Raw genomic sequence first — 14,283 nt, 5'->3', positions numbered from 1 at the left:
AGATTCACAACTCTCTGACTGAAAATGTTTTTCCTCATCTCAGTTCTAAATGGCCTACTCCTTATTCTTAAACTGTGGCCCCTTGTTCTGGACTCCCCCAACTTTGGGAACATGTTTCCTGCCTCTAACGTGTCCAACCCCTTAATAATCTTATACGTTTCGATAAGATCTCCTCTCAACCTTCTAAATTCCAGTGTATACAAGCCTAGTCGCTCCAGTCTTTCAACATATGATAGTCCCGCCATTCCGGGAATTAATCTAGTAAACCTACGCTGCACGCCCACAATAGCAAGAATATCCTTCCTCAAATTTGGAGGCCCTGGTGAGACCGCACCTGGAGTACTGTGTGCAGTTTTGGTCTCCAAATTTGAGGAAGGATATTCTTGCTATGGAGGGCGTGCAGCGTAGGTTCACTAGATTAATTCCCGGAATGGCGGGACTGTCGTATGTTGAAAGGCTGGAGCGATTGGGCTTGTATACACTGGAATTTAGAAGGATGAGGGGGGATCTTATTGAAACATATAAGATAATTAGGGGATTGGACACATTAGAGGCAGATAACACGTTCCCAATGTTGGGGGAGTCCAGAACAAGGGGCCACAGTTTGAGAATAAGGGGTAGGCCATTTAGAACGGAGATGAGGAAGAACTTTTTCAGTCAGAGGGTGGTGAAGGTGTGGAATTATCTGCCTCAGAAGGCAGTGGAGGCCAGTTCGTTGGATGCTTTCAAGAGAGAGCTGGATAGAGCTCTTAAGGATAGCGGAGTGAGGGGGTATGGGGAGAAGGCAGGAACGGGGTACTGATTGATAGTGATCAGCCATGATCGCATTGAATGGCGGTGCTGGCTCGAAGGGCTGAATGGCCTACTCCTGCACCTATTGTCTATTGTCTATTGTCTAAAACTGCACACAGTACTCCAGGTGCGGTCTCACTAGGGCCCTGTACAACTGCAGAAGGACCTCTTTGCTCCAATACTCAACTCCTCTTGTTATGAAGGCCAACATTCCATTTGCTTTCTTCACTGCCTGCTGTACCTGCATGCTTCCTTTCAGTGACTGATGCACTAGGACACCCAGATCTCGTTGTACGTCCCCTGTTCCTAAGACCACAAGACCGTTATACCACTCCCCGGCGCCACACTAATTTCGGTTTCCACTTGCGACTTTGCGACGGGCCGAACGGCCACTCGCTTCCGGCCACGTGATCGCGCATATTACAATGCATCTCGACTCACAATACTTTCAGTTTCCGATGGGTTTCTCGGAACGGAGGCTGAGGAACCCTTGTACCACCACATTGTAGTCTATTATCTTACACTCCTAGAGTGACACAGCGTGGAAACAAGCCCTTCGGCACAACCTGCCCACGCCGACCAACATGTCCCATCTACACTAGCCCCACCTGCCTGCGTTTGGCCCATATCCCTCTAAACCTGCCCTACCTTTGTGTAGGAGAGAACTGCAGGTGCTGGTTTAAACCGAAGGTAGACACAAAATGCTGGAGTAACTCAGCGGGTCAGGCAGCATCTCTGGAGGGAAGGAATGGGTGACGTTTCGGGTCGAGACCCTTCTTCAGGCAGCATCTCGGGAGAGAAGGAATGGGTGACGTTTCGGGTCGAGACCCTTCTTCAGGCAGCATCTCGGGAGAGAAGGAATGGGTGACGTTTCGGGGCGTCCCGCCCCCTCTCCTGACATCATTCTGAAGAAGGGTCTCGACCCGAAACGTCACCCATTCCTTCTCTCCCGAGATGCTGCCTGACCCGCTGAGTTGCTCCAGCATTTTGTGTCTACCTCCTATTTTCCATGTTTGTACGTTTCTAACTCGACGCGTATGACTGATGTTTGTGCATTGGTGTGGCGCCGGGGAGTGGTGTAACGGGCTTGTGGTTCCCCGCACAGGTCCTGGCCTGGCGTTCCTGGCCTACCCCCAGGCAGTGACACAACTACACCCCGCCTCACTCTGGGCAGTCCTCTTCTTCTCCATGCTGCTGATGCTTGGCCTCGACTCACAGGTCAGTAGAAACATAGAAACATAGAAAATAGGTGCATGAGGAGGCCATTCGGCCCTTCGAGCCATCACCACCATTCAATATGATCATGGCTGATCATGTACTGAAGGTACCTGAAGGAACGTCTGACCCAGCAGTCATGAGAGCACTTGGTATCCTTTGTAGAGACAAGGAACTGCAGATGTTGGTTTACACAAAAGGACACAAAGTGCTGGAGTAACTCTGCAGCCATCTAAGGCGTACGAGAATGCGACCAACCTTACGTTAAAAATCTAAAATAGTAAGGGCCGAACAGTCCGAGGAAGGGAGCAAGTGTCCCGACCCAAATGTCACCTGTCCATGTCCTCCAGAGATGCGGCCTGACCCGCTGAGTTACTCCAGCACTCTGTGAAACGTCACCTATCCATGTTCTCCACAGATGCTGCCTGACCCGCTGAGTTACTCCAGCACTCTGTGAAACGTCACCTATCCATGTTCTCCACAGATGCTGCCTGACCCGCTGAGTTATGAGAGCACTTGGTATCCAAGGAACTGCAGATGTTGGTTTATACAAAAGGACACAAAGTGCTGGAGTAACTCAGCTGGTCAAGCAGCATCTCTGGAGGACATGGATAGGTGCCATTTTAGTTGAGGAACCTTCATCTGCATGACCTGCTCAGTCACTCCAGCATCTTGTGTCACTTTGTGTGCTGCCTTACAGCGAATGCAGCGCCGGAGACCCGGGTTCGATCCCGACTACGGGCGCTGTCTGTATGGAGTTTGTACGTTCTCCCCGTGACCTGTGTGGGTTTTCTCTGAGATCTTTGGTTTCCTCCCACACTCCAAAGACATACACATTTGTAGATTAATTGGCTTCGGTAAAATTGTAAATTGTCCCTAGTGTGTGTAGGATAGTGTTCGTGTGGGGGGATCGCTGGGTGGTGCAGACTCAGTGGGCCGAAGGGCCTGTTTCCGTGCTGTATCTCTAAACTAATCCGAGCTCAATTTATGGGAGTACCGATCAGATACCTGAATCGTGAGAGGAAGGAGCTGTACCTGAGTGTGGTGGCTGGGGTCGCCAACTTCCTCACTCCCAAATACGGGACAAGGTGGTGTCACCGCCCCGCGCCCCACGTGGAAATCAGGAGACTCAATTCCTAATCCGAGTATCCCATAAAAATAATGATTAGGGTCATCCTGAATCAAGTGTAATTATCCCCATTTACATTCTTCATGGAAACACAAGGAACTGCAGATGCTGGAATCTTGAGCAAAGCACAAAATGCTGGAGTAACTCAGCGGGTCAGGCAGCACCTGAGGGGGGAATGGACTGGCGATGTTTCGGGCTGAGTGTAGTGGGGGGGGGGGGGGGGAAGCTGGAAAGGAGAGGTGGGGGGGGGGGTGGTAGGGACAAAGCCTGGCAAGTGATAGGTGGGTACAGCTGAGGAGTGGGTTGGTTGGCAGATGGGTGGAGTGAGTGACAAAGGGGACTAAATCCGGAATCCGGAGGGAGGGGTGTGGGTGGAAGAGTGAAAGAGGAACAGGATGTTGTGAGAAATGGGTGTGTGCTGGGGTGGGGAGAGGGGCGGGAAAGAGAGAGGGCAGAAAAGAGGGGAGTCTCACCTGACGTTGGAGAATGCAGCGTTAATCCAAGGACCCTTGTCTTCAGTTCTGTACGGTAGAAGGCTTCGTCACGGCTCTAATGGACGAGTACCCTCGAAGTTTGCGGAGGCACAAGAAGCTGTTCATTGGTTTGGTGTGCTTCATTTCATACCTCGTTGGACTGTGCATGGTGACCCAGGTAAGTGTGAACGTGTAATCGTATCTCCGCCCGCCTGCCGCATTCACATCGTGCTGTGTAGACCCTAGACTGGATGTGGAGAAACCGTCCAACTTCAAACAGTTGGGCATTTCTGCAGCTCAAGTAGGCTTTCGCCATGCTTTGCAAAACAATTTGACTCCCCCTCCCACTCCCACACTGATCTTTCTGTCCTGGGCCTCCTCCACTGCCCAGTGCAAATTGGAGGAACAGCACCTGATATTTCGCTTGGGCAGCTCACACCCCAGCGGTATGAACATTGACTTCTCTAACTTCAAGCTTTCCCCTCTCTCCCCATCCCCTCCCCCTTCCCAGTTCTCCCACCAGTCTGACTCTCTGACTGTACTTTATCTCTGTTCTATCCTAGTTCTCCGTCTAGTTTCACTGTCCTGATTAATCTTACTGACTGCTTGCCTCTTTGTCACCTTCCCATCAGCGAACACTGAACCATTCTACATTTCCTCATCATCCTCAGCTTTGATCTGTCGTTTTCACACTTTGCACTTGTACATACCTCTAGTTTCCCTCTCCGCTTGACTCCCAGTCTGAAGAAGGGTCTCGACCTGAATCGTCACCCATTCCTTCTCTCCAGAGATGCTGCCTGTCCCGCTGAGTTACTCCAGCATTTTGTGTCTGTCTTGTACTTTGGCCTGAGCTGTGTTTATAAGACACACTTTACCTCAGACCTATTCAGGTCAGGTATGGGAACACCAGACCTTCATGAATCTTAAGACCATAATAAGACCATTAGACCTAGGAACGGAATTAGGCCATTCAGCCCATCGAGCCTAGTACATCATTCAATCATGGCTGACCTATTTTTCTCTTTCAACCCCATTCTCCTGCCCTCTCCCCGAAACCTTTAACACCCGTACTAATCAAGAATCTATCAATCTCTGCTTTAAAAATGTCCAAATTAACCCGAGTAAAAATAATCTTGCTTCATCGTTTAGTTCAGTTTAGTTTATTGTCCCGTGTACCGAGGTACAGTGAAAAGCTTCTGTTGCGTGCTAACCAGTCAGCGGAAAGACAGTACATGATGACAGGGTCTTGGAGGAAAGTCGAACAATTGACCTCAAATTTATAAACTGTAAGCTCGCAACCCCTGTTGCAATGGATTGGCATTTTGCATTTGGCACATCAACCTTTTCAGGGATGATGTTGTTACGGTTGCCAACTTCCTCACTCCCAAATAAGGGACAAAAGGTGACATCATCGCCCAGCGCCCCAGGTGACTTCACCCAGCCAGCGGCCACGTGCTCCCGCTCCACCAATGGCGGCCGCCTAGGTTGGGAGGCAGGTTGCTACGCAACCTCCGTTAGGCGGCGCCCGGGCCTCCGGACATACAGCGGCCCCAGGGCCTACACTGTCCGGGTCGACAGTATCCGGGCCTACAGTGGCCCTTGGGCCTACACTGCCCGGGCCGACAGTATCCGGGCTTACAGTGGCCCCCGGACCTACACTGCCCGGGCCGATAGTATCCGGGCCTACAGTGGCCCCCGGGCCTACACTGCCCGGACGGACAGTATCCGGGCCTACAGTGGCCCACGGGCCTACACTGCCCGGGCCGACAGTATCCGGGCCTACAGTGGCCCCCGGGCCTACACTGTCAGGGCCGACAGTATCCGGGCTTACACTGTCCGGGCCTACAGTGTCCGGGCCTACAGTGGCCCCCGGGCCTACAGTGCCATCCGGGCCCAATACGGGACAAGAGCGGTCCCGTATGGGACTGGGATTTGCAGCTTTTGCGTACACTGTCTGCTCAAAGCACCATGTTCAGACACAAGGAACTGCAGATGCTGGTTTACAAAAACCTGCACACAGTGCTGGAGTAACTCAGCGGGTCAGGCAGCATCTCTGGAGAACATGGATAGGTGACGTTTCGTGTCGGGACCCTTCTTCCGACTGACGACAGGGGGAGTGGGAAAGAAGGCTGGAGTAAAGGAGGGGCAGGACTCAGCTCTGCCGGCACCTATTACCAGCCACGCTCTGTCCTGCCCCTCATTGCCTCCAGCCTTCTTTCCCACTCCACCTGAAGAAGGGTCCCAACCCGAGACGTCACCAACATATAGATGAAGTCTTGTATCATGACCAAAGAAGCAGGCTGGGTCTCTATTCCATGGAGCGCAGGAGGATGAGGGGAGATCTTATAGAGGTGTAGAAAATCATGAGAGGAATAGATCGGGTAGATGCACAGAGTCTCTTGCCCAGAGTAGGGGAATCGAGGACCAGCGGACATAGGTTCAAGGTGAAGGGGAAAGGATTTAATAGGAATCTGAGGGGTAACTTTTTCACGCAGAGGGTGGTGGGTGTGTGGAACAAGCTGCCAGAGGAGGTAGTTGAGGCTGGGACTATCTCATAGTTTAAGAAACAGTTAGACAGGTACATGGATAGGACAGGTTTGGAGGGATATGGACCAAACGCAGGCAGGTGGGACTAGTGTAGATGGGATATTGTTGGCCAGTGTGGGCGAGTTGGGCCGAAGGGCCTGTTTCCACACTGTATCGATCTATGACTCTAAGTCCGCTCGGGTCTGGAAAAGGGTCCCAACCCGAAACGTCACCCACCCATGACCTCCAGAGATCCTCTGTGCACGCTGCCTGACCCCGCTGAGTTACTCCGGCACTTTGTGTTTTAACCAGCATCTGCACTTCCTTGTCATTACACGTCCTGTGCCCAAAGTTGATTCACAAATAACATCCCGAGAGGACAATTTCCAACCTGTGTTTGTAGCTTTGTGCCCCTTGCATTACTGACCTCCGTGTGTGTTTGTGAACACAGGGGGGCTTGTACGTCTTCAAGTTGTTTGACTACTACTCTGCCAGCGGCATGACTCTGCTCTTCCTGGTTTTCTTCGAGACTATCTCAATATCTTGGTTTTATGGTGAGTGTCTGCTTTTATATTACCTGCTTCTCCTTTCACTAAGAGCAAAAAGGTGTGGCGCGGTGGCACGGCGGTAGAAACCCGGGTTCCATCCTGACCTCGGGTGCTGTCTGTGTGGAGTTTGCACGCTCTCCCTGTGACCGTGTGGGTTTCCTCCGGGTGCTCCCGTTTCCTCCCACTTCTCAAAGACGTGAGGGCAGGTTTGCAGGTTCATTGGCTTCTGTAAATCGGTCCCTAGTGTGGCAGGGAGAGGATGAGAAAGTGGGATAGCATAGAACTAGTGTGAACGGGCGATTGATGGTCGCCATGGACTCGGTGGGCCGAAGGGCCTGTTTCAATGTACGTTTCACACTGATTGTGGTAGGTTGGAGAAAGCTGGAAGAGAGGTGGGGCAGGACAAAGTTTGGCAAGTGATAGGTGGATACAGGGGAGGGGGGAGGGGAGAGGGGGGAGGGGGGGTTGATAGGCAGATGGTTGAACAAAGGCTAGAGATGAACGGGAAACAAAAAGTGTGAAGGAGGGAAGTGGCGCAAAATGTGAAGCCAGAGGAAGGAATGTAGGTGGAAGCGGACGGGCGGGAGGGGAAAATGGAGGTGGGGCAAAGGGAAGGGAGGGGGAGAAAGGTCATGTGATTGGAGCAGAAATAGGCCATTCGGCCCATCAAGTCTACTCCGCCATTCAAGGAGAAGCTGGTCTATCTCTCCCTCCTAACCCCATTTTCCTGCCTTCTCCCCGTAACTTCTGACCAAAGGTGGGGACAGGAGGCTTTGTAGCACCATGGTAGCAATGGCTGCAACAATTAGTCAATTACCTCAGAAGTGGTCGAAGGTGGACAAGAAATGCTGGAGTAACTCAGCGGGACAGGCAGCATCTCTGGACAGAAGGAATCGGTGACTTTTCAGGTCGAGACCCTTCTTCAGACATCAGTCTGAGGAAGGATCTCAACCCAAAACATCACATCAGTCTTTCTGAGACGCAGCTTTTTATCATTGTTCAACTTCTATCAAGGAGAAGTTGTACTTCATCCTTGTTAGACCACATTTGGACCTCACAGTTGCAGCATGGGACCCATGCACAAATACAAACATTTCTTCCATGGAACGTGTCCACAGGCGGGCAGCTGGATTTGTTACAAACACCTACGAGAGAGAAGCGAGTGTAACCGGACTTCTGAATTCACTGGGGTGGAATCTGCTCCAAGACAGACGTAAACCCCACCCACCACCTGACCTGTTTGTACCAAATGTTAAATGGTCAGCTCGACATAGATGTCCAAATCTACACCAAACCCAAACCTACAATACAATACAATATATCTTTATTGTCATTGTACAGGGGAACAACGAGATTGGGAATGCGCCTCCCATATGATGCAATAAATTAATTAGCTAGTCAGTATTATTTTATACAACCCAATGAAACAAATTAGAACAGTTTTAAACAGAATAAAGTGCAAGTAGATCTGTGCCGGTTCACTGTGTGATGTGACCATCCAGCTCAGCAGGACTGGTTCATAGCAGCTATGGCCCTGGGGATGAAGCTGTTCCTGAGTCTGGAGGTGCGGGCGTAGAAGGCCTTGTATCGTCTGCCCGATGGTAGAAGTTCGAACAGACTGTTGCAGGGGTGTGAAGAGTCTTTGTGGATGCTGGTGGCTTTTCTGCGGCATCGTGTGTGGTAGATGCCCTCCAAGGGAGCTTTCCTCTCTGCCTCCGTGCAGCTGAGGTACCACACAGGGTATCTCAGGAGCAGACGAGGGCATTCGATTCACTTTGAGATACCAGCTGCCAAGACAGGTTTGTGTAGCGATTCATTCTCCCCTCGCACAGTTAAAGCATGGAGTAGTCTTCACCCTACTACAGTTACTCAACCAGACACAACTACATTTAAGGCAACTCTTATTCTCCAAGAAGCCCTTCTTGTTTAAGTCCATACTTCGCCACCTCCAGTTCAAATTCCATCTGGAATATTTTGGAGGACCAAGAATCAAGAGCCAACCAAGTCAGAAGAAGGGTCTCGACCCGAAACGTCACCCATTCCTTCCCTCCAGAGATGCTGCCTGCCCGTCCCGTTGAGTTACTCCAGCATTGTGTGTCTATCTTCGGTTGAAACCAGCGTCTGCAGTTCCTTCACACACACACACCTCAGTGGTGGTTCCCGTTTGGCAGCTAGAAGTGGGAAACAACCTTTTTTTTGGAACTTGGCTTCCCCTGAACAAACTGGAGGAACAAAGAGGTGCAGTGAGAGAGCGGGCAGCCAGCTGCCCTCAGCTTTCCATCGCTGAGGTCATGTATAACACAGCGCCCACACAACGTGGTTACACAGCGGGGAACGGCAGCCCCCAGTCCTCACATTTGACCACTCTCTGCCCACCGAGGGGGGAGAGAGGGGCGGTGAGAAGGCTGAGAATATCATGTGTAGGAAGGAACTGCAGATGCTGGTCTGATCATTCGATGCTGGTCTGATCATTGTTAGCTGGGAGAAGGTAACAACAGAGCAGACAGAGATAAAATGTAGTCGGAGACAGTAAGACTGGTGGGAGAACTGGGAAGGGGGAGGGATGGAGAGAGAGGGCTATTTGAAGTTAGAGAAGTTAATGTTCATACCGCTGGGGTACAATGGTTCAGTAGTAAATAACTGTCCCCGCTGAGGTATTTTATAGAGGCCGTTATGACTGGGAGTTGGGCAAGGCAGGTTATTAAGTTCGTAGGAAACATAAGGTCATAAGTGATAGGAGTAGAATTAGGCCATTCGGCCCATCAAGTCTACTCAGCCATTCAATCGTGGCTGATCTATCTCTCCCTCCTAACCCCATTCTCCTGCCTTCTCCCCATAACCCCTGACTCACAGAGAGTGGTGGGTGTGTGGAACAAGCTGTCAGAGGAGATAGTTGAGGCTGGGACTATCCCAACATTTAAGAAGCAGTTAGACAGCTACGTGGATAGGACAGGTTTGGAGGGATATGCGGGCAGGTGGGACTAGTGTAGCTGGGACATTGTTGGGCCAGTGTGGGCAAGTTGGGCCGAAGGGCCTGTTTCCACACTGGTATCACTCTATGACCCGTGCTAATCAAGAATCTCTGCCTTAAAAATATCCATTGACTTGGCCTCCACAGCCTTCGGTGGCAAAGAATTCCACATGATAGAAAAGTTAGAGACACTAAGATCTGCAGATGTAGGAAACTTGAGCAACGTACAAAGTGCAGGCTGTGATTGAATGGCGGAGTAGACATGATGGGCCGAATGGCCTAATTCAGCACCTATAAACGTATGAACTTGTGATGCACGTAAATGGTGATTGAAACTCACCAGGTAATATTACAAACGATATTTTTTGATTTTGTTCACAGGAGTTAACAAGTTTTATAAAAACATTGAGGAGATGATTGGATACCAACCGTGCATTTGGTGGAAGCTTTGTTGGGTGTATTTTACACCCATTATAGTTCTGGTAAGACAAAGACCTCCTTAATATTGTTCAAACATTCTCAGGGGTATTGAAAGGCGAAGGTGCTTTGAAATAAGGGTCGCCAACTGTCCCGTATTAGCCGGGACATCCCGTATTTTGGGCGAAATTAGTCTGTCCCGTACGGGACCGCCCTTGTCCCGTGTTAGTAGGGTTGCCAACTTCCTCACTCCCAAATATGGGACAAAGGGTGACGTCACCGTCCCGCGTGACCTCACCCAGCCAGCGCACACTAACACTATCCATCACACACACTAACACTGTCCATCCCCACACACTAACACTGTCCATCCCCACACACTAACACTATCCATCCCCACACACTAACACTATCCTACACACACTAACACTATCCACCACACACACTAACACTATCCACCACACACACTAACACTATCCTACACACACTAACACTATCCACCACACACACTAACACTATCCACCACACACACTAACACTATCCCACACACACTAACACATCCTACACACACTAACACTATCCTACACACACTAACACTATCCACCACACACACTAACACTATCCTACACACACCAACACTATCCATCCCTGCACACTAACACTATCCACCACACACACTAACACTATCCACCACACACACTAACACTATCCACCACACACACCAACACTATCCACCACACACACCAACACTATCCATCACACACACTAACACTATCCATCCCCACACACACCAACACTATCCACCACACACACTAACACTATCCTACACACACTAACACTATCCGCCACACACACACCAACACTATCCACCACACACACTAACACTATCCATCCCCACACACACCAACACTATCCACCACACGCACTAACACGATCCACCACACGCACTAACACTATCCACCACACACACTAACACTATCCACCACACACACCAACACTGTCCATCACACACACTAACACTATCCATCCCCACACACACTAACACTATCCACCACACACACCAACACTATCCACCACACACACTAACACTATCCACCACACACACCAACACTATCCACCACACACACTAACACTATCCTACACACACTAACACTATCCACCACACACACTAACACTATCCACCACACACACCAACACTATCCACCACACACACCAACACTGTCCATCACACACACTAACACTATCCACAACACACACTAGGGACAATTTACATTTTACACCAAGTCAATTAACCTACAAACCAGCACGTCTTTGGAGTGTGGGAGGAAACCGAAGATCTCAGAGAAAACCGAGGCAGGTCACGGGGAGAACGTACAAACTCCGTACAGGCAGCACCCGTAGTCGGGATGGAACCCGGGTCTCCGGCGCTGTGGGGTAGCGACTCTACCGCTGCGCCACAGTGCCGTCCTTTCTTTCTTCCCATTATAGTTTTATTTCCATGGAACATGCATATTTCTTTATACATCTCCTTCCTTCTCTATGGTGACCACGCTAAGGTTCAGGCTCCGACACCGTCTGCAAAGCCCGCTGGTCCTTGATTCCTCTACTCTGAGTAATGTGGTTGCCCATAAAACCCAAACAAACTGACACCTGTGCAACGCCAACACCTCAAGTGTAGCTCACGAATGAGTGAGTCTGAAGAAGGGTCTCGTCCTGAAACGGCACCTATTCCTTCTCTCCAGAGATGCTGCCTGTGATATATTCCCCAGGTATGCTGCTTCACTCCTGCATTTTGCGTGTCTCTCTCTCTCTCTCTCTCTCTCGTGAATAAGCAGTTGACTTGAACTTATTCTCAACCTCCTTCATTAGTGCGGGTGTCAGGGGTTATGGGGAGAAGGCCGGAGAACGGGGATGGGGGCGAATGATGGATCAGCCGTGATTGAATGGCGGAGTAGACCTGATGGGCCGAATGGCCTAATTCTGCTCCTGTCACTTATGACCTTATGAGCCTCCTCCGGCAGCTCGTTCCATGTATCCGCCATGACGGAAGGAACTGTAGATGCTGCTTTAGATCGAAGATAGACACAAAGTGCTGGAGTAACTCAGCGGGTCAGACAGCATCTCTGGAGAACATGGATAGGTGACGTTTCACAGAGTGCTGGAGTAACTCAGCGGGTCAGGCAGCATCTGTGGAGAACATGGATAGGTGACGTTTCACAGAGTGCTGGAGTAACTCAGCGGGTCAGGCAGCATCTCTGGAGAACATGGATAGGTGACGTTTCACAGAGTGCTGGAGTAACTCAGCGGGTCAGGCAGCATCTCTGGAGAGAAGGAATGGGTGACGTTTCGGGTCGAGACCCGCTTGTGTCTACCCACTGTGTGACCGTCCGTGATGATAGCTGGACCTTGTGAGTGACGAGGTTACCTGCTAACACACCTTTGTCTCTGCGTTTCAGGGAGTATTCCTCTTCAGTGTTGTGGAGATGTCACCCTTGACGCTTGGCCACTATGTCTACCCCAAATTGGGGGCAGGTTATTGGCTGGTTTATGGCCCTCTCCTCCATGATCTTCATCCCGGGATACATTGTCTACTTATTCCTCACCACCAAGGGAACTCTGGTACAGGTACGGACAAACAAACTTTCGCATGGCCAAACCTCATCGGGGCAGAATTAGGCCATTCAGCCCATCGAACCTACTCCCCCCCCCCCTCAACTCCATCATGGCTGATCTATTTCTCCCACTCAATCCTACTCTGCTACCTTCTCCCGGTTGCACTTCAGACTAAAGACTAGAGTTTCAGCACAGAAACAGGCCCTTCGGCCCACTGAGTCCTCACCCACCAGTGTACACCAACACTATCCGACACACACTGGGGACAATTTTACAACTTTTATGTCTTTGGAGTGTGGACGGAAACCGGAGCCCCCGGAGAAAACCCACGTGGGCACGGGGAGAACGTGCAAACCCCGTACAGACAGCACCGAACAAACCTGGGTCTCTGGCGCTGTGAGGCAGCAGCTCTACCGCTGTGCCACAGTGCGGCCATCTTTGATGCCCTTACTAATCAAGAACCTATCAATGTCCACTCTAAAAATACCCAATGACTTGGCCCCCAACATTCGGCCCATCAAGTCTACTCCACCATTCAATCATGGCTGATCTACCTCTCCCTCCTAACCCCATTCTCCTGCCTTCTCCCCACAACCCCTGACAACCCGTACTAATTAAGTATCTGTCAATCTCTGCCTTAAAAAATACCCATTGACTTGGCCTCCACAGCCGTCTGTGGCAGTGAATTCCACAGATTCACCGCCCTCTGACTAAAGAAATTCCTCCGCTTCTCCATTCTAAAGGTACGTCCTTTTATTGTGAGGCCGTGACCTCTGGTCCTAGACTCTCCCACTAGTGGAAACATCCTCTCCACATCCACTCTGTCCAGGCCATCTGTAGTACACCACCAACACCAACTCCGAGTTAGCTGCTAATTCATTCATAAACACTGAATATATTTCATTGCCTTAATCTTTCTGAATCACAAACACCAGTGCACGTTCAGTGTTGGGAAGCTGAAGAGTTTGCACATGGGTTTTTAAAATGACAGTAGGGTTGCCAACTGTCCTCGTATTAGCTGGGACATCCCGTATTTTGGGCTAAATTGGTTTAGGCCCGTATTATGCCCGGAAGGCACTGTAGGCCTGGACACTGTAGGCCCGGACGCTGTAGGCCCGGACGCTGTATAGCCCGGAGACTGTAGGCCCAGACACTGTAGGCCCGGACACTGTAGGCCGGGACGCTGTAGGCCCGGACGCTGTAGGCCCGGACACTGTAGGCCCGGACGCTGTAGGCCCGGACGCTGTAGGCCCGCGACACTCTAGGCTTCCGACATTTTAGCTCCGGACAGTGTAGGTACGGAGGCCTGGGCGCCACCTAACGGAGGTTGGGTAGCAACATGCCTCTCGGCCCAGGCGGCCGCCATTGGTGGAGCGGGAGCACGTGGCCGCTGGCTGGGTGAGGGTCATGTGGGGAGTGGGGGCGGTGACGTCATCTTGTCCCTTATTTGGGAGTGAGATGGTTGGCAACCCCTAAATGACAGTCACATTAATTATTCTGGTTTAAAGGAACCCAACTCATTGATATAGAAACATAGAAACATAGAAAACAGGTGCAGGAGGAGGGCCATTCGGCCCTTCAAGCAGCAACCGCCATTCA

General features: G+C 50.8%; 1 protein-coding gene across 1 annotated transcript in view; it reads left to right on the top strand.

Moving 5' to 3' along the window:
- The window catches only part of LOC144603747 (sodium- and chloride-dependent GABA transporter 1-like), a 30,680-nt gene that overhangs the window by 14,224 nt on the left and 2,173 nt on the right, over positions 1–14,283 (top strand). The window contains 6 exon segments of the mRNA XM_078417454.1: positions 1,898–2,010; positions 3,656–3,787; positions 6,587–6,689; positions 10,036–10,136; positions 12,528–12,587; positions 12,589–12,696. Coding sequence (XP_078273580.1) covers positions 1,898–2,010; positions 3,656–3,787; positions 6,587–6,689; positions 10,036–10,136; positions 12,528–12,587; positions 12,589–12,696 — 617 coding nt within the window.

Source organism: Rhinoraja longicauda, chromosome 20 (genome assembly GCF_053455715.1).
Source record: "Rhinoraja longicauda isolate Sanriku21f chromosome 20, sRhiLon1.1, whole genome shotgun sequence".
In the NCBI taxonomy this organism is placed as follows: Eukaryota; Metazoa; Chordata; class Chondrichthyes; order Rajiformes; family Arhynchobatidae; genus Rhinoraja; species Rhinoraja longicauda.
Note: the sequence above shows the minus strand (reverse complement) of the source record. Positions and strands in the feature narration are given on the sequence as shown.